This window comes from Pristis pectinata, chromosome 15, assembly GCF_009764475.1.
Source record: "Pristis pectinata isolate sPriPec2 chromosome 15, sPriPec2.1.pri, whole genome shotgun sequence".
Taxonomy (NCBI): domain Eukaryota; kingdom Metazoa; phylum Chordata; class Chondrichthyes; order Rhinopristiformes; family Pristidae; genus Pristis; species Pristis pectinata.
The window spans coordinates 36,780,693-36,800,221 of record NC_067419.1 but is presented as its reverse complement, the minus strand read 5'-3'; the positions used below and the strand labels follow the sequence as shown (position 1 = coordinate 36,800,221).

The following is a 19,529-nucleotide window of genomic DNA, read 5'->3' as shown; positions in this document are numbered from 1 at the left end:
TATTTGAAACTAACCCATTTGTTTCCTTTGGAATATTTGCAGTGACTTCCACCATGAAGACTGATGTAAAGTATTGGTTTAATTTATCTGAGACACAAGAAATTCTGCAGATGCTGGAATCTGGAGCAATACACAAAAAGTGCTGGAGGAACTCAGCAGATCAGGCAGCATCTATGGAAGAAAGAAAACAGCTGACATTTCAGGCCGAGACCCTTCATCAGGACTGGAAAGGAAGAGGGCAGAAGCCTGCATATCTGCCCTCATCCCCTCCCCCCCCCAACATCCGACATAACAGGGACAGGGTTCCCCTTGTCCTCACCTACCACCCCACAAGTCTCCACATCCAACACATCATTCTCCGCAACTTCCAACGGGATCCTATCACCAGGCACATCTTCCCCTCACCCCCTCTCTTATGATTAGAAGTGCCTCAACATCGATTTCTCTAACTTCTGGTAACCCCACCTCTTCTTTTTCTTCCCTACCCCACTCCTTATGCCTGCAACCGCACCAAGTGCTACACCTGTCCCTACACCTCCTCCCTCACCACCATTCAGGGTCCCAGACAATCCTTCCAGGTGAGACAGCATATCACCTGTGAGTCCGAGGGTGTCATTTATTGCATCCGGTGCTCCCGGTGCAGCCTCCTGTACAGTGGTAAGACCCGACACAGATTGGGTGACTGCTTTGTCAAGTGCCTTTACTCCGTCCACCGCAACAGCCAGGACCTCCTGGCGGCCAGCCATTTCAATTCCACATCCCACTCCCATACTGACATGTCTATCCATGGCCTCCTCTACTGCCATGTTGAGGCCAGATGCAGGTTGGATGAACAACACCCCATATTCCGCCTTGGGAGTCTCCAACCTGATGGCCTCAACATCGATTTCTCTAACTTCTGGTAACCCCACCCCTTCTTTTTCTTCCCCCCCCTCCATCCCTTTGTCTTCCCTTATTCCTGTGGCTCCCTTCCCCCGCCTTGATGACCTGCCCATTTACTCTCCTCCCCTCCTCCGTCCTTTATTCCATGGTCCCCTGCCCTCTCCTACCGGATTCCTCCTTCTTCAGCCCTTTGCCTCTTCTACTTATCACCTCTCAGCTTATTACATCTTCCCCTCCCGTCCCCCACCCACCTACCTTCCCCCCTCACCTGGACTCACCTATCACCTGGACTCACTTATCCCCTGCCTGCGTGTGCTTCTCCCCCTCCGCCCCCCCCCCCACCTTCTTATTCTGGCTTCTGCCCTATTCCCTTCCAGTCCTGATGAAGAGTCTCGGCCCAAAACGTTGACTGTTTATTTCCCTCCATAGATGCTGCCTGATCTTCTGAGTTCCTCCAGCACTTTTTGTGTGTGGTTTAATTTACCTACTATTTTCCTTGTTTCCCATTATTACTTCCCCAGTCTCACCTTCCAGGGATCCTTCACTTATTTTAACAACTTTATTCCATGCTATATATTCATGGAATTTCTTGCTGCTTGTTTTGATATTACTTGCCAATTGTCCCTCATAATCAATTTTATTCCTCCTTATCAGCTTTTTAGTACCAAGCTGCTGGTTCCTTTAAAATTCCCAATGGGTTTTCTTCTGATATACTTAAAGTGGACAGCCTGACTTGATTCATTGTCATGGAGTTAAATTATTAGATCCTTTTGCAAGTAGTAATTCCCTTATGTTACCACTCATTCCTACCTCCATATTTTTTACTGCAGGTCACTCACAGATCCTCCACCAATGGACCCCAGCCCAATCACAATCGATTTCTTCCTCCCACTAACAGCTGATTGCAAGCCAAATCCTTACCCAAACATGATTACAAGTGCCCACCTCCCATCCCAAATGGTTCAACCCAATCCCTCAGGTCGCAATCCCTCTCTTGACTGAAGCTCTGAGCCTCCCTCTTCACAACTGCGCCACTACCAATGCCACAACCACCTCCCACCCCACATGAGCCTTCCTAAGTTCTTTACTGAGTTATCCCCAATGTTGTAGTCTCTGTTTATCATTTAATCAACATATTGAAAACTGATTATCTATTTGCAAAGCCTTTGAATGCAAATAACTTTGACAACTTAGGTTAGCTCAAGCAGAGTGGCCATTGTGTGAGTGGCTCAGTGTAAGAGTGGGACCTTGAGGCTTTGGCTCAAGAGGCTCTGGCGTGAAGAGGTGGAGTAAGTGTGCGGAGGCTAGGGTGAGGTTCAGGTAAGGTGCCTTATTTTCTTAACGCTCAGCTTAGAGCACTGGGAATGGCAGGCAGGGCAATAGTTGGCTCCTCTTGCAGGATGTTGGAAATCAGGGAGATCTCCACTCTCCCTGATGACTACACCTGCGAGAACTGCATCTGGTTGTAGCTCCTAACAGACTATGTTAGGGAGCTGGAGCTGGATGAACTCCGGATCATTCGGGAAACTGAGGAGATGATAGACAGGAGTTACTGGGAGGCAGTTACACCTAGGGTGCAGGGTGCAGGTAGCTGGGTGACCTTCAGAGGAGGGAAAGGGAATAGCCAGTCAGTGCACGATACCCCTGTGGCTGTTCTCCTCAATAACATCGTTTTGGATACTGCTGGGGGGACGGCCCTGGGGGGGGAGAGTCACAGCAGCCAGGTCTCTGGCACTGAGTCTGACTCTGTGGCACAGAAGGGAAGGGGGGAGAAAAGGACTTGATTAGAGGAACAGATAGATGATTCTTTGGACGAGAACGGGACTCCTGGATGGTATGTTGCCATCCAGGTGCCAGGGTCAGAGATGTCCCGGATCGAGTCCACAGCATTCATCAGGAGGAGGGAGAGCAGCCAGAAGTCATGGTACACATAGATAGGAAAAGGGATGAGGTCCTGAAGAGGAATATAGGGATTAGGAGGAAGCTAAAAAGCAGGATCTCAAGGGTGGTAATTTCCGGATTGCTGCCTGTGCCACATACCAGTGAGGGTAAGAATAGGAAGATATGGCAGACGAATGCATGGCTGAAGAGCTGGTGCAGAGGGCAGGTGTGGTACAATGAAAAATAATCAATGATTTCCCTATTGCAACAGCTACCAATGCCTGGATGTAACTAAAGGGTTAAAAGAAGCATCTCTGTTGGCAGTATTTGTTTTTCCCAGGAGTTACTGAAACAATGTGAAACAGCAAGACATTAATGTGGAAGGTAGCCCCAACCACTAATCGGGGGCAGGCACAGTAGTATAGCGGTTAGCGTAATGGTTTACAGAGCCAGCGACCCGGGTTCAATTCCCACTGCTGTCTGTAAGGAATTTGTACATTCTCCCCGTGTCTATGTGGGTTTCTTCTGGGGGCTCCGGTTTCCTCCCACATTCCAAAGACGTATGGGTTAGGAAGTTGTAGGCACACTATGTTGGCGCCGGAAGCATGGCGACAATTGTGGGCTGCCCCCCAAGAACATACTACACAAAAGATGCATTTCGTTGTGTGTTTCGATGTATGTGTGACTAATAAAGATATCCTATTTTATCTTATCTTGAACGGGCAGCTTTGCAAAACAATCAGGGTATGTTTCAGCCAAGCGAGACAATGGGGAGTGTTGATTTGCCCCATCAGACAAGATCCCAGGGCTTTGACTTTATCACAAACCTTTTGTTGGGGGGGGGCGCATTAGAGAGTGGCATTGCTAATTCAGGGATAGTATCACAGCTGCAGAAAGGGAGGACGTCATGGAGGAATCGTCTACTGAATCAGTGTGGGTGGAAGTTAGAAACAGGAAGGGAGCCATCACTCTATTGGGAGTATTCTATAGGCCCTCCCAATAGTCACCAGGACACTGGGGAGCAGATAAGTAGGCAGATTTGGAAAAAGTGCAAAAATAACAGGGTTGTTGTGATGGGAGACTTCAACTTCCCTAATATTGATTGGCACTTCCTTAGTGCAAAAGGTTTAGTTGGGGCAGAATTTGTTAGGTGTGTCCAGGAAGGATCCCTGGCACAATACATGGACAGGCTGACTAGAGGAGAGACCATACTGGATCTAGTACTAGGCAATGAACCGGGTCAGGTGACAAACCCCTCAGTAGGCAAGCATTTCGGAGACAGGGACCACAACTCCCTGACCTTTGCTATAGCCATGGAGAGGGATAGGAGCAGACAATATGGGAAAGTTTTTAATTGGGGGAGTGCTAATTACAACAGTATTGGGCAGGACCTTGGGAGCATAAATTGGGAACAGATGTTCTCAGGGAAATGCACAGAAGTGTGAAGGCTGTTTAGGGAACACTTGCATAGAGTTCTGGAATAGGTTTATCCCACTGAGACAGGGAAAGGATGGTAGGGTAAAGGAACCATGGTTGACAAGGGCTGAAATATCTTTACTCAAGAGAAAGAAGGAAGCATACTTGAGCTTCAGGAAGCAAAAATCAGACTGGGCTCTTGAAAATTATACAGTAGCCAGGAGAGCTAGAAGGGGACATGAGAAAGCCTTAGAATTAAGGAAAACCCCAAGGCGTTCTATATGTACATGAGGAACAGGAGGATGAATAGAGTGAGGGTAGGACCCCTCAGGGATAAAGGGGGAAAATGTGCCTGGAGCGGAGGAGGTAGGGGAGGTCCTTAATGAATACTTTGCTTCAGTGTTCACTAGGGAGAGAGACTTAGATGAATGTGAGCTCAGCGTAGAACTGGCTAATGTGCTGGAACATGTTGAGGTTAAGAAAGAGGTAGTGTTGGAACTCCTGACAAACATTAGAATAGATAAGTCCCTGGGATTGGACGTGATATACCCCAGGTTACTATGGGAGACAAGGGAAGAGATTGCTGGGGTGTTGACGATGATATTCACATCCTCCCTGGCCACAGGAGTGGTACCAGAGGATTGGAGGATGGCTAATGTTGTTCCCTTGTTCAAGAAAGGTATTAAGGATAATCCTGGGAATTATAGACCAGTGAGTCTTACACCAGTGGTGGGCAAGCTATTGGTGAGAATTCCTAGTGACAGGATTTATGCGCATTTGGAGAAGCATAGCCTGCTATGTTGGCGCCGGAAGTGTGGCGACAATTGCGGGCTGCCCCCAGAACAATGTACGCAAAAGATGCATTCCACTGTGTGTTTTGATGTACATGTGACTAATAAAGATACTTTATCTTATTAGGGATAGTCAGCATGGCTGTGTGAGGGGCAGGTCGTGCCTCATGAGCCTAATTGAGTTTTTTGAGGAGGTGACAAAACAAATAGATGAAGGTAGAGCAGTGGATGTGGTGTATATGGACTTCAGTAAGGCGTTTGACAAGGTTCCCCATGGTAGGCTCATACAGAAAATCATGAGGCATGGGATCCATACAGACTTGGCTGCGTGGATTCGGAATTAGTTTGCCCACAGAAGGCAGAGGGTGGTAGTAGATGGAGAATATTCTGTCTGGGGTCGGTGACTAGTGGTGTTCTGCAAGGATCTGTTCTGGGACCCCTAAGCTTTGTGATTTTTATAAATGACTTGGATGAGGAAGTGGAGGGATGGGATAGTAAGTTTGCGGATGACACGAAGGTTGGAGGTGCTGTGGATAGTGTAGAAGGTTGTCATAGGTTACAACAGGATATAGACAGGATGCAGAGTTGGGTGGAGAAATGGCAGATGGAGTTCAATCTGGAAAAGTGTTAAGTGATACACTTTGGAAGAACGAACATGAAGGCAGAGTACAAGGTTAATGCCAGGATTCTGAGCAGTGTGGAGGAACAGAGGGATCTTGGGGTCCAAGTTGCCACACAAGTTGATAGGGTGGTTAAGAAGGCGTATGGTGTGCTAGCCTTCATTAGTCGGAGGATTGAGTTCAAGAGCTGCGAGATAATGTCGCAGCTCTATAAGACTCTGGTTAGACCACACTTGGAGTATTGTGTTCAGTTCTGGTCACCTCATTATAAGAAGGATGTGGAAGCTTTAGAGAGGGTACAGAAGAGATTTACCAGGATGCTGCCTTGATTAGAGAACGTCTCATGAGGAAAAGTTGAGCAAACTAGGGCTTTTCTCTCTGGAGCGACGCAGGATGTGGAAACTTGATAGAGGAGTATAAGATTATGAGGGGCATAAATAGAGTGGACAGCCAGTACCTTTTCCCCAGGACAGTAATAGCAAAAACCAGAGGACATCCATTTAAAGTCAGAGGAGGAATGTTCAGGGGAGATGTCTGAGGTAGGTTCTTTACACAGAGAGTGACGGGTGCCGAGAACGCATTGCCAGGGGTGCTTGTAGAGGCTGATACAATAGGGACATTGTATCCACCTCTTAGATAGGCACATGGAAGTAAGGAAAATGGAGGGTTATGGGTTGTGCAGGAGGGAAGGGTTAGATTGATCATGGAGGAGGTGTTCATATAGTTTGGCACAACATTGTGGGCCAAAAGGCCCATACTGTGCTGTACTGTTCTATATTATACGTTCTAACATGAAATAAAACAGAAAATGCTGGAATATTCAGCAGGTCAGGCCGCAACAGCAGGAAGAGAAATAAGAGTTTTGTCAGAATATTTACAGTATTTTCAGTTTTTATTTTAGATTTCCAGCATCTGTAATCTTTTTGATTTTCATAACTTTGACAATATAACTTACTTTGGTAGGGACAAAAGTAGAAAGAATCAAGGACCCTTTATTTGCAGATATTCCTGTAAGTTTTAAAAGACGCATCCTTACTGATTCAAGTCATTGATTATTCTATTTTGAGCCGACTTCATTAATTACCTAAAGTTTGTATAGTTTGACATGTTAAAATGTAAAAAGTGATGGAATTGTTATTTTTTCCATGATCAGTTCAGAAAGAATGACTTAGACATTACAGGAAGGCCTGATAGTACTAAACACATTACTGAGGAGATTTACCAGATGTTTCCAGTGCTGGAGAACTTTAGCTATGAGGAAAGATTGGCTAAACTGGAGTTAGTTTCTTTAAATCAGAAAAGCCTGAGGTATGATTTAAATCAGGTCTGGAATTTGCTCCCTGAAAGGTTCACTCACATATTAGAAGTATCCAGATGAGCACTTGTGTCATAACCTGGGTGGTCACAGAGAGAGAGCTGCAAAGTGGATTGTATCTGACTACCTCTTTTTCGGTCGGCATGGACATGATGGGCTGCATGGCCTCTTTGTGTATTATAAATTATTGATTCTACTTTCTATTAAGAGTAAATATGCCTTTAAATGTCACAAGATGTCTTTATACATTAGCTATTGATACAACTTCCAGTAATGGAAAATTTCTAATTTTAAAGCTTATATGGTTTGGATATAAGCCATTACACTTTTATTGACAGCCTCAGAGGCTGGTATTTTAAAAATTGAAGAGATTAATGGTTTTGCTCAGATTGGTTATTCCTTCAAGGTTGATTTTGATAATACCCACGGCCTTGAAAAGAATTTAATGCATTATTCCTCTGATCCAGAGAGATTAGAGTTTGGCACCAATATAATGACTACAATATGACACAATGAGACAAATCTCAAGAAAGGAGATGGTAGGAACTCTAGTGTTAGCAAATTCACATGAAATCTGCCAATTAGTGCAACTATTATAGTACCAACATAATACATTACAGAAACCAGCTGGAGAGTATTTAATTGCTTTAATTTTGTTACATTATTTTATTAGCTAACCTTTTTTCTAAAGTACAATATAATATTTTAGCTGAGGAACTTTGATTTGGATACAAATTTATTCTGAATTTTTTTTGTTTTTTTTACTGCCGTCTTTATTTGGTATTGGTTTATTATTGTCACTTGTACTGAGGTACAGTGAAAAACTTGTCTTGCATACTGTCCATACAGATCAATTCATTACACAGTGCATTGAGGTAGTACAGGGTAAAAACAATAAGAGAATGCAGAGTAAAGTGTCACAGCTACAGAGAAGTGCATTGCAGGTAGACAATAAGGTGCAAGGTCAAACAAGGTAGTTTGTGAGGTCAAGAGTCCGTCTCATCGTATAAGGGAACCATTCAATAGTCTTATCACCATGGGATAGAAGCTGACCTTGAACCTGGTGGTATGTGCCCTCAGGCTCCTGTATCTTCTGAGTATATAGGGAGTACAGCGCTGAGGGAGTACAGCCTTGTGGGGCACCAGTGTTGAGAATATAGTTAGTGACATAAAATTTAAATGTGTAGAACGATTATAGTAAAAGTAATGAGTAGATCTGCAGAGAGCAGCTTGCAATGAGTTGCCACGCTCCGGCACCATCTTGCATCTCGAGTCTACACAGCACTTATTCTATTATTTCTTGCCAATAAAACAATCCTGTTTGTGTGTGTGTGTGTGTGTGTGTGTGTGTGTGTGTGTGTGTGTGTGTGTGTGTGTGTGTGTTACATACACACTTCAAACCAGCCTTATGGCGTCCCAAAAGTCTCATATTAGTGGCTTGGATTCAAAGAAATATTTAACATTTTGAATTACAGCACCAAAAAAATTATATACTCAAGCAAAACGAAGAATTTCAAAGATTTCCCATAAACGGTTATTTATTACTACAACAATAGTTTTAACAAAGTAAAATATCCCAAGATGCTATTCAGAAAGGGTATGAAACAAAATGTTACACCTATATAACAATTTTTTTCTTTTACTATTTGCCTCATAGGATCCTACTATGCATGTAAACAAAGAATGATTAGAGAAGATGTGTCTACAAAATTAATTTAAAATAACTCCTCTAAAATAAATTTTGGACAATTATACAGTTCAGACATTCTCCTGCTCAGTACAGCTGTCTCTATTTTTAGAAACTGTCTTTAAGAGCAATATGAATAACTTGCTTTTTGACAAAAAAGGTTCAATTTTCTTCTCTGACCTACAGCAAGAATCAATTAATTCATAGAGTCATAGAGCAATGCAGCACAGATACAGGCCCTTCGGCCCAATGCAACGAGAATTCAATTTAGAAAAAATGTATCACCCAAGCAGTTCTAATGATGGATGATTAATTATATTTTTTTCTTCACTGATACTGCCTGACCTGCTGATTATTTAGAGTTATACAGCACAGAAACAGATCATTAAGCCCAACTCATCCATGCTGACCTGAGTTGGTCCCATTTGCCTATGTTTGGCCCATGTCCCTCTAAATCTTCCAAGACATTTTATTTTTATTAAAGAAATAAATATTGGGTCTACCACACAGGTAAATGGAAACATCAGAATCCTTAACTCAAGGGCTAAATTAAGCATTGAGCCAAGAAGGTGTGATGAGCCTACACAGTACACTGTTCTATAAGTTTGTGTTGAGATTCATTGAAACAATGGAAGGGTCCAAACAACTGATCGGAGCTGGAGTGGGGCAGAGAATTAAGGTTGTAGAAGACTGCAGCCTAAATAGAAGTGTTCCTCCTGGCTGCTTGCCTCACCAATATCAAGGAGCCTTAATAATAAATGAGGTGCAAAGCATACATGGATAAGGTAGATGATAGGAAACTTTTCTCCATAGCAGAAGTGTCTAAAACTACAGGACATACTCTACAGAAAGGAGTCAGAGTAAGGAGTCTAGACAGGTCTTGAGGAAGTTTTTTTTTCACCCACAATGATTGGAACGTGGAACACATAGCCTCACAACATTTAACTATTTAGGCAAGCACCTGAATTGCCAAGGTGCAGAAGGCTACAGACCAAGTGCTGGTAAATGGGATCACTATACTTTATGATGGGCAGAAGGGTCTGTATCTGTGCTGTATTATTCTACGACTGTAAGCCAATTGCAGCGGGACAGAAAAAGTAGAGACAGATGTTGAATCTCCCGATTTTGCTCTGCTAAGACCATTGCTGGCGATTGAGAAATGCAACAGGTATAAACCATAGAACAATACAGCGCAGTACAGGCCCTTCGGCCCACCATGTTGTGCCCACCTTTAAACCATGCCTACCACTATCTAACCCCTTCCTCCCATCTCACGGTGATAAGACTATTGAACGGTTCCCTTATACGATGAGATGGACTCTTGACTTCACAATCTACCTTGTTATGACCTTGCACCTTTTTGTCTACCTGCACTTCCTCTGTAGCTGTGTCATTTTATTATGTATTCTGTTATTGTTCTTACCCTGTACTACCTCAATACACTGTATAATGTATCTCAAAGGGAAGAGGTCCCTTCGTAATGCAGAAAGGGAAAATGCATGGCAACATGTTGGAGGTCCATTACTTACAGGGAAATGTTAGTGTGCCATGCGACCGTGGGAGCCATCATCACCAGAGCGGCCTTGAGCCGACCCCCGCCACTCGGACACTGAACCCACCAAAGGCGGAGCCCGCTGTCAACAGCTCTCGCGAGACTTTGGCGGAACGCTCACATGTTTGAACTGAACGTCGGTTTAGAATTCCGGGAGCGGATTCGAAAATGGAATCCCGCTGATTGAACGCCGGCGGGTCCCTGTTTCCATGGTGACCGGGCCTCCACCTGACTGGCAAATTCTTCCCGTGGAGGACGAGCTTCCGCTGCAGAAAGCAACAGAGTCTTTATAACTGGCTGAGGGAAGGTAAGCGCTGGAGACAAAGCGGTTTCCTGGCTGCTAGGCCGAATGGGATCGGTCGGATCCGCGCCGGAACTGAGTTCGTGATCAGGGCCAGAGGCGAGATAACCAGGCGGCCCTGCATGCGTGGTGCTGTCGATAAAATCACCCTGCAATCCGTGGAACACGCTGAGAGTTATAACGGAGGAAAAGTAGCACACCACAGATTACAGAAACCACTGAAGAGTCTTCCTCCTCCTCCCCCTCCCCCCCTCCCTCCTCCTCCTCCTCCTCCTCCCCCCCTCCCTCCTCCTCCTCCTCCTCCTCCCCCCCTCCCTCCTCCTCCTCCCCCTCCCCCCCTCCCTCCTCCTCCTCCCCCTCCCCCCCTCCCTCCTCCTCCTCCCCCTCCCCCCTCCCTCCTCCTCCTCCCCCCCTCCCTCCTCCTCCTCCCCCCCTCCCTCCTCCTCCTCCCCCCCTCCCTCCTCCTCCTCCCCCCCTCCCTCCTCCTCCTCCCCCCCTCCCTCCTCCTCCTCCTCCTCCTTCCCCCTCCTCCTCCTCCTCCCCCCTCCCTCCTCCCCCTCCCTCCTCCTCCCTCCTCCCCCTCCCTCCTCCTCCCTCCTCCTCCTCCCCCTCCCCCTCCCTCCTCCTCCCCCTCCTCCTCCCCCTCCCCCCTCCCTCCTCCCCCTCCCCCCTCCCTCCTCCTCCCCCCTCCCCCCTCCCCCTCCCCCCCTCCCCTCCCCCCCTCCCCTCCCCCCCTCCCCTCCCCCCCTCCCCTCCCCCCCTCCCCCCCTCCCTCCTCCCCCCCTCCCTCCTCCCCCCCTCCCTCCTCCCTCCTCCCCCCCTCCCTCCTCCCCCCTCCCCCCCTCCCCCCTCCCCCCCTCCCCCCTCCCCCCCTCCCCCCTCCCCCCCTCCCTCCTCCCCCTCCTCCCCCCTCCCCCCCCCTCCCCCCCCTCCCTCCCCTCCCTCCCCCCCTCCCTCCCCCCTCCCCCCTCCCCCCTCCCTCCCCCCCCCCTCCCCCCCCCTCCTCCCCCCCCTCCCCCCCTCCCCCCCTCCCCCCTCCCCCCTCCCCCCCTCCCCCCTCCCCCTCCCCCCCCCCCTCAGTAGGATAACTAGCAGTGGCTGGAAATGCTCAACAGGTCAGGCCACATCTGCAGGAAAAGAAAATGTTAACATTTCGAGTCTAAGCTCCTTTGTCTCCACTCACAAGGAGAGAGAATAAACTTGTGAAATTGAAGGGAGGGGATGTCTCTAATAGAGCCTGGGTGACCATGGATATAAGATGTAAACAAAGTTATCTGCAAATGAGTGAATGGGACTAATTAGAGAAAAAGAGAGAACATCAGCAAAAAAATGTAGGAGTTGCAAAATGCAGAACAGTGAGGTGTGCCTGGCAGGTCAGGCTGGACATGTCCTCCAGTTCCAGAGAGGAAAAAGGGAAAAACAAACAAGCTCAGCCAATATCACAGATGGACAACTGATGGAGAGAAATCAAGTTGCCTGAAGTTCTAGAATTCATTATTGAGTTCCCCTGAAGTTTTAGAATTCAGTATTTCTCTCCTTCCCAGTTCTGACAAAGGGTCTTTCACCTGAAAGGTTAATTCCATTTCTCTTTCCACCGAGGTAGCCTGACCTACTAAGAATTTCCAGCATTTCCTGATTTTCAGCATCTGCCGTTTTTTTTGATTTTCTAGGCCTTGGTAATGTTGTATAATCTGGCCTACTCAGTGGGACATGCCCAGCAGGCCAGAATATACAAATGAAAGAGGCAATATATAGAGGGCCCTGCTTGAGAGAAGGCAAAGCTCAACTTGCTGTTGGGTTGGGCAGGTAACATTGGGGGAGCAGTTTTGGACCAGTGACCATAGTTCTATTAGTTTTAAAATAGTGATGGAAAGGGACAGAACTGGTCCACAGGTTCAAGTTCAAAATTGGGGCAAGGCAAATTTTGATGGTATGAGACAGCTGGCAAAGGTTGATTGGAGTAGGTTGTTTGCGGGCAACGGGACGACAGTGAAGGGGGAGGCTTGAATGTTTCTGTTAGAGTGAAGAGCAAGGCTGGTAGGAGCAGGGAACCCTAGAATGACAAGGGATATTGAAGTCCTAGCCAGGAAAAAGGAGGCATGGGTCAGGTACAGGCAGCTGGGATCATGCGAATCCCTGGAGGAATATAAGGAATGCAGGAGTGTACTCAAGAAAGAAATCAGGAGGGCACAATTAAGGAAAATCCAAAGAGATTTTATAAGTAAATTAAGGGAAAAAGGGAGAATAGGGCCCTTCAGAGACCAAAGAGGACACCTTCCTGTGGAGCCACAAGAGACGGGCAAGGTCCTTAATGAATATTTCTCCTCTGTTTTTACTGTAGAGACAGACATGAAGACTACGAAATTAGGAACAGTAAATGGGGAGTTCTTGAGATAATTTGCATTACAGTAGAGGAGGTGCTGGATGTCTTAAAAGGTATGAAGGTTGACAGATCTCTAGGGCCTGACCATGTCTATCCAAGAACACTGTGGGAGGCTCGAGAGGAAATTGCGGGAGCCCTGGCTGAGATATTTGCATCGACATTAGCCATGGGTGAGGTGCTGGTAGACTGGAGGGTAGTGAATACTGTACCCTTATTTAAGAAGGGCAGCAAAGAAAAACCTGGGAACTATAGACCAGTAAATCTAATATCTGTGGTACACGAGTGACTGGAGAGGATTCTGAGGGATAAGATGTATGTATGTCTGGAAAAACAGTGGTTGTTTAGGGGTAGTCAGCATGGCTTTACTTGAATTTTTTAATGATGTGACCAAGAAAGTTGATAAGGGTAGGGTGATAGACGTGGTTTAGTAGACTTCAGTAAGGTCTTTGATAAGGTTCCACAAGGTAGGCTGCTCTGGAAGGTTAGGTCGCATGGAATCCAGGGAGAGCTGGCTAATTGGATACACAGTTGGCTTGATGGTAGAAAGGAGAGGGTGATGGTGGAAGGTTATTTCTCTGATTGGAGGCCCGTGACTAGTGGCTTGCCTCAGGTAGGTTCTGGGCCCGTTGTTGTTTGTCATCTATGTCAACGATCTGGATAAGATTGTACAGGGCATGGTTAATAAGTTTGCAGATAACACTAAAATAGGTGGTACAGTGGGCAATGAAGAAGGTTATCAAAAATTACAGGGGGATCTTGATCAGCTGAGGAAGTGGGTGAGGACTGGCAAATGGAATTTAATTCTGATAAGTGCAAGGTATTGCATTTTAGATAGTCAAATCCAGTTAGGACTTTAACAGTGAACAGCAGGGCCCTGGGGAGTGCTGTGGAACATAGGGACCTAGGAATACAAGTACATGGTTCACTAAGTGGAGTCACGGGTAGACAGGGAGGTGAAGAAGACTTTTGGCACACTGGTGTTCATAAGTCAGGGCATTGAGTAAGATAGTTGGTAGGCCATGGTGGAGTTGTACAGAACGCATGTGAGGCCGCACATGGAGTATTGTGGTCAGTTTTGGTCACCCTGCTATGGGAAAGATGAGGAGTTGGGGAATCAAGTACTAGAGGGCATAGTTTAAAGATGAGAGGGGAAAGATTTAATAGGAACTTGAGGGGTAACATTTTTTACACAAAGGGTGGTATCTGTGTGGAATCAACTGCCAAAGGAAGCAGTTTAGGCATGTACAATAACAACTTTTAAAAGACAGTTGAACAGGTACATGGATTGGAAAAGTTTAGAAGGTTACAGGCCAAATGCTGGTAAATGGGATTATCTTGGATGGCATGGACCAGTTGGGCTGATAGGCCTGTTTCCATGCTGTATAACTCTGACTCCCAGAGAAAAGGAAGAATGGAATGGTAAGCAAAAGCAGCCAGTCCTGATACAAAAAGAACGAAAGCGCAAGTTTTCTGAAATTGAAGAATTCAACATTGAGTCTTGCAGCAACACAAGAGTGCTGGAGAAACTCAGTGGATCAGGCAGCTCCATGGAGTCTTGCAGGCTGGAATGAAAAATGGACTTGTTCCTTAAGCTTGCATTGGGACATGTTGTAACAGCACAGGAGGCCACAGATATAGAGGTCAGAGTAGGATCCAACAAATAATTAGGAAAGTGAACAATGTTATTGTTTATTGCTACAGGAATTTAATAAAATAGAAAGACACTTAGACAAGTACATGAATAGGAAAGGTTTAGAGGGATATTGGCCAAATGCAGGCAAATGAGTTAGCTCAGGTAGGCAACTTGGTCAGCAGGATAAGTTGGGCTGAAGGGCCTGTTTCTGTGCTCCCTAACTCCATGACTCTACAATGGTTCTGTTTCAGTTTATGGGGCATGTTTGAGACCCTGTGGAAATACCAAGTACAGTACTGGTCGTTTTTATTTAAGGAAGAATGTTAATGCATTAGAAGTGGTTCTGAGAAGGTTAACTGATTACCTGGTATGTTTAGGTTTCTTCCTTAGGAAAGGTTAGATAGGCTAGACTTGTATCTGCTGTAATTATGAAGAGTGAGAAGTCACCATTGAAACATAAAATCTTAACTGAATGGAAATGGAGATGATGTCCTGGACCTGAAACATCAACTCTATTTCTCTTTCCACAGATACTGCCTGACTGGCTGTGTGTTTCCATCATTTTCTGATTTTATTTCAGCCGTGGCAGTTTGTAAAAAAAAATTCATTCAATGGATAGGATGTCAACTCACTGGAAGAGTCCAGAACAAGAGGCCCTTATTTAAGGCGTCACGCAGTTAAGACCAATAAGGTGATTTTTTCCCCAAGGATTAATAACACCCTGCAGCCCATCGCCTCCCCCCACCTCTCAAGGACGCCAGGCTCCGTTCCTCCACCAGCTCCTCCCTGGGGCCCCTTTAACCTCCACCACCACCGCCCCCCGTCCCCCCCACCACCCGACCCATCTATCCGAAAGAAGGGTTCTGATCCGAACCGTTGACTGCCTGCTTTTCTCCACGGTTGCTGTCCTGCTGCGTTCCTCCAGCATCATCGTGTTTACCATCAATCCTACCCCCTCCGTGGGGTCTCTCTCTCTCTCTCCCTCGCCAACCCCAGCCCAGGGCTTGCCCATCCACACACCCCAACCACCTCTCCCCCCCACCCCACCCCAACCCCCTCTTCCCCCCCACCCCACCCTTCCCCCCACCCCACCCCAACCCCCTCTTCCCCCACCCCACCCCAACCCCCTCTTCCCCCCACCCCAACCCCCCCCCACCCCACCCCACCCCAACCCCCTCTTCCCCCCACCCCACCCCGGTCTTCCCCCCACCCCACCCCCACCCCGGTCTTCCCCCCACCCCACCCCACCCCACCCCGGTCTTCCCCCCACCCCACCCCACCCCACCCCGGTCTTCCCCCCACCCCACCCCACCCCACCCCGGTCTTCCCCCCACCCCACCCCACCCCGGTCTTCCCCCCACCCACCCACCCCACCCCACCCCACCCCACCCCACCCCGGTCTTCCACCCCCTTTCCAACCCCCCCCCGCATTTTGTTTGTGGAACATTTTGCTGTTGTGTATGGGCATGTCCGGGCAGAGCCCGGCGAGTCAGCAGAACTAGCGTCACTCTGACGCTGCTATTTTTGTCGACGGTTCTTTGTTCGGGCCTGTTCGGGCAACTGCACCATGAGCGATCCGCCCGGACATGTCCCCTCCCACATCCTCGGGTTTAAATGGCAAGCCGGGAGGTTTTTAAACGTAAGAGAATTTTGAGAGCGCGCTGGTGTGTTTAAGATATTTCGAAGCTAGTCGAATCTATTTGCTTTTGAAGATGCATGAAGGACAAGCGTTTGCTTAGAAGCATTTTTGAAGAAATGGCAACAAACGGCTCTACATTTTGCCTTGGCACTTCGCAAGAAGATCAAATGCTGCCTTCAGAGCACGAAAGTCAGGTATTTTCCTTTGATTTTGTAGATTCTATTTTAAAAAAACTCGAAAAAATGTTTCAGTATTTTTTATTTGCTTACTGACTAAGAACATGTTGCCTTCTCTCTTCCTGAAAACGTTTTAGGTGAAACCCAAGCCACTTTTACTTAAGCTGTTGCGGTTTGCAGGTGCGCAGAATGAAACATTTACAGTAAAGGAGGTTAGTCTACAATTAAAGTAGATGCATTTTGTAAGTGATAAATTAGCTCATTACTTGTGGAGACGCAAGAGACTGCAGATGCTGTAATCTGATGCAAAAACAAACTGCTGGAGGAACTCACGAGAGACTGCAGATGCTGGAAATCTGGAGCAACACTCTAAATGCTGGAGGAACTCTGCAGGTCAGGCAACACCTATGGACGGAAATGAACAGTCCTGAAGGGTCTCGGCCTGAAACATCGACTGTCCATTTCCCTCCATAGATGTTCCCTCCATGGACCTGCTGAGTTCCTCCAGCAATTTTTAGCTCATTACTTGTGGTCCCTAAACAACAAGTGTACAATATTTTGCATTTCTAATATCAGCCGTAGCTCAGGTTTGTCTTTGTTTCAAAATGTCATAGATACAAGATCTTTTCTTAGAGGAGTATTGTACCTTCTTGGGTGAGATGTGAAACAGAAAACGTTTCAGATCAATGACCTTTTGTGAGAACTGAGAAAAGTAAGAGAACACTTTTGAGATGCAGAGAAAGAGGAAGGGAAAGAACAAAAAGAAAGAACTGTGATTGATTTCAATAGTAAGGAATAAAAGAGCATGGCAAAAGTGATGAAAGTGGGACATAAAGAAAATGTAAGTAGTAATAGCACAATACTGTCTAATGTGTCTATTGAGTTTCTGTTAAGCTTACATAGAGCTATATTGGGGAATGTAACAAGCTGGAGTGGTTCAGAGAATTAAATGAAAGGTGACTGGAAATTTGTGGTGATTGTCTAAAGCAAGTGTAAGAGTCACAGATATGGTTTCCCTGTAAGTCAACCATTTCAGTGTGTCCTGGCTCCACGGAACTTTTTTATTTATCACTCAAATGTTTCCTCCTTTTTAGAGTCATAGAATCATACAGCATTGAAACAGGCCATTTGGCCCAACATCCATAGAAAACTACAGCACAGGAAACAGGCCATTCGGCCCTTCTAGTTTGTGCCGAAACATTATTCTGCTGGTCCCATTTACCTGCCCCCAGCCCATACCCCTCCAGACCTCGCGTCCATGTATCTATCCAATTTACTCTTAAAAGTTAAGAGCGAGCCCGCACTTCCACGTCAGATGGCAGCCCATTCCACGCTCCCACCACTCTGAGTGAAAAAGTTCCTTCTACTGTTCCCCCTAAACCTTTCCCTTTTCACCCTAAAGCCATGTTCTCTCGTACTTATCATTGGGGACTTATCATTGGGTCCCACACTGACCATTGGGCAACCTTCCATATTAATACCATTTCCCAGTACTTGGTCTGTTGCCTTCCATACCTACACAATTCAAATGCTTATCCAGGCGCTTCTTGAATGCTGTCAGCAACTGAGCTTGAACCACTTATGCAGTGCATTCCAGCTGCTTGCCAATTTCTGGGTGAAGGAGCTTCTCCTCTTATCCCCTTTAAATCTCTTCCCCATGCCCTAAATCCTCGTCATCTAGTTTTATGTACCTCTGATATGGGGAAAAGTTGCTTGCAGTCTACCCTATCTATACTCCTTTTCTATACCTTAATCATATCACCTCTTAACCTCCACTTCAGGAAGAACAGACCTAGTTTCTGCAGTGTGTCTTCATAACTGAACTGTTCCGTACTAAACAATGTCCTGGTGAATCTCATCCGCACCCTTTCCAGTGCTAGCACATCTTTCCTATCATGTGGTGACCAAAACTGCATGCAGTACACTAGCTGAGGTTTGACCAAAGTTTTATAAAGTTGGAGTATAACCTCCCTACTTCTGTTTTTGATGCCCCGATTTATGGGTGGCAATATCCCATATGCCTTACTAACCACATTATCTACCTGTGTTGTCACCTTAAAGGATCAATGGACTCATACTCCAAGGTCCCTCTGTTCTCAGTACTGCTCCTTAAGACCCTACCATTCATGGTGTATGACCTCTCCTCATTAGTACTCCCAAAATGTTTCATTCGCATTTGTCTGGATTAAACTCTGTCTGCCATTTTTACTTTGGCCCAATATCTCTCTGCAGCCTACAACTACCTTCCACACTAACAACAACTCCACAATCTTGTTTTCTGCAAACTTGCTGAGCATGCTTCTGAGGTGCACATCCAAGTCATTCACACGTATTACAAACAGTGAAGTTCCCAGCATTGATCCTAGTGTAATATCACTCCTCGCAGGCATCCAATTGCAAAATCAACCCTCTACCACAACCTTGTCTCCTATTTCCAAGCTAATTTTGGATCCAGTTTGCCAACTTGCTCTTGATCCCATGGGTCCTCACCTTTTGAACCAGTCTCCCATTTGTTTATTCTAATTACTTTCAAATTAAAGGTTTTGCCATAGGACCCTGTAATGGTCTTGCCTGCTTTGCTTTGAGGTACGCAAAATAGTTCCTAGTTGAAGTCCTCACTCGCCCCTTTTGTGTATACCGATGTCTGCTCTTTCCTGCAGTTGCCACAAACTAGACCATTAATGAGTCATCCAGCACAGAAACAGTTCCTTCAGTCCACCATGTTCATGATGACCACTGAGTTCTTATCTACACTAAATCCATTACCAGCACTAGCTCCATGATCTTCCATGCATTAGTGATTCAAGTGCTTGTCTAGATAATTGGTTTTGAGAGCACCTGCCTCCACCGCTCACTCAGGTAATATGTTCCAGATTTCAGTTACCCTCTGGGTGAAAACGTTCTTCAGATCCCCTCTAAACCTCTTGCCTTTAACCTTAAGCTTGTATTGTCTAGTTTTAATACCTCTATTGTGGGGAAACATCACCTATAATGTGCCCTGTCTCTGCACCTCATAATTTTGATTCCTTCTGCTCCACTGTTAACAGACCCAGGCTGTCCAGTCTCTCCTCATAATTGAAAGGCTCCATCCCAGGCAACATCCTACTGAATCTCCTCTGCACCAGCTTGTATGCAATCATGACCTTCCTGAAGTGAGGCAACCAGAACTACCCAGTACCAGTTGTGACCTAGCCAGTGTTTTTTTCAAATTGTATCTCTCTGCTCTTTTATGCCCAGGCTAATGAAGGCATGT

At 46.3% G+C, this 19,529-nt stretch overlaps 2 protein-coding genes across 9 annotated transcripts in view; one reads left to right on the top strand and one right to left on the bottom strand.

Moving 5' to 3' along the window:
• Window positions 1-10,257, bottom strand: part of tmem117 (transmembrane protein 117) — a 244,938-nt gene extending 234,681 nt beyond the window's left edge. For 5 of the 8 annotated variants that reach the window (XM_052030137.1, XM_052030134.1, XM_052030133.1 and 2 more), the window contains exon 1: window positions 10,122-10,191. Coding sequence is in view for 1 of the 8 variants with exons in the window: in XM_052030135.1 (XP_051886095.1) it covers window positions 10,122-10,162 (41 nt within the window). In the remaining 7 variants the exon portion in view is untranslated. Of the gene's footprint in view, window positions 1-10,121 lie in introns of all 8 variants that reach the window. The other 3 variants (XM_052030128.1, XM_052030126.1, XM_052030135.1) reach the window with 3 other exon arrangements.
• A 104-nt stretch (window positions 10,258-10,361) lies between these two features.
• The window catches only part of LOC127578291 (E3 ubiquitin-protein ligase Mdm2-like), a 39,014-nt gene continuing 29,846 nt past the window's right edge, over window positions 10,362-19,529 (top strand). Inside the window, 5 exon segments of the mRNA XM_052030138.1 lie at window positions 10,362-10,451; window positions 12,787-12,881; window positions 14,992-15,152; window positions 16,174-16,294; window positions 16,414-16,488. Coding sequence (XP_051886098.1) covers window positions 16,178-16,294; window positions 16,414-16,488 — 192 coding nt within the window. The 5' untranslated portion in view covers window positions 10,362-10,451; window positions 12,787-12,881; window positions 14,992-15,152; window positions 16,174-16,177.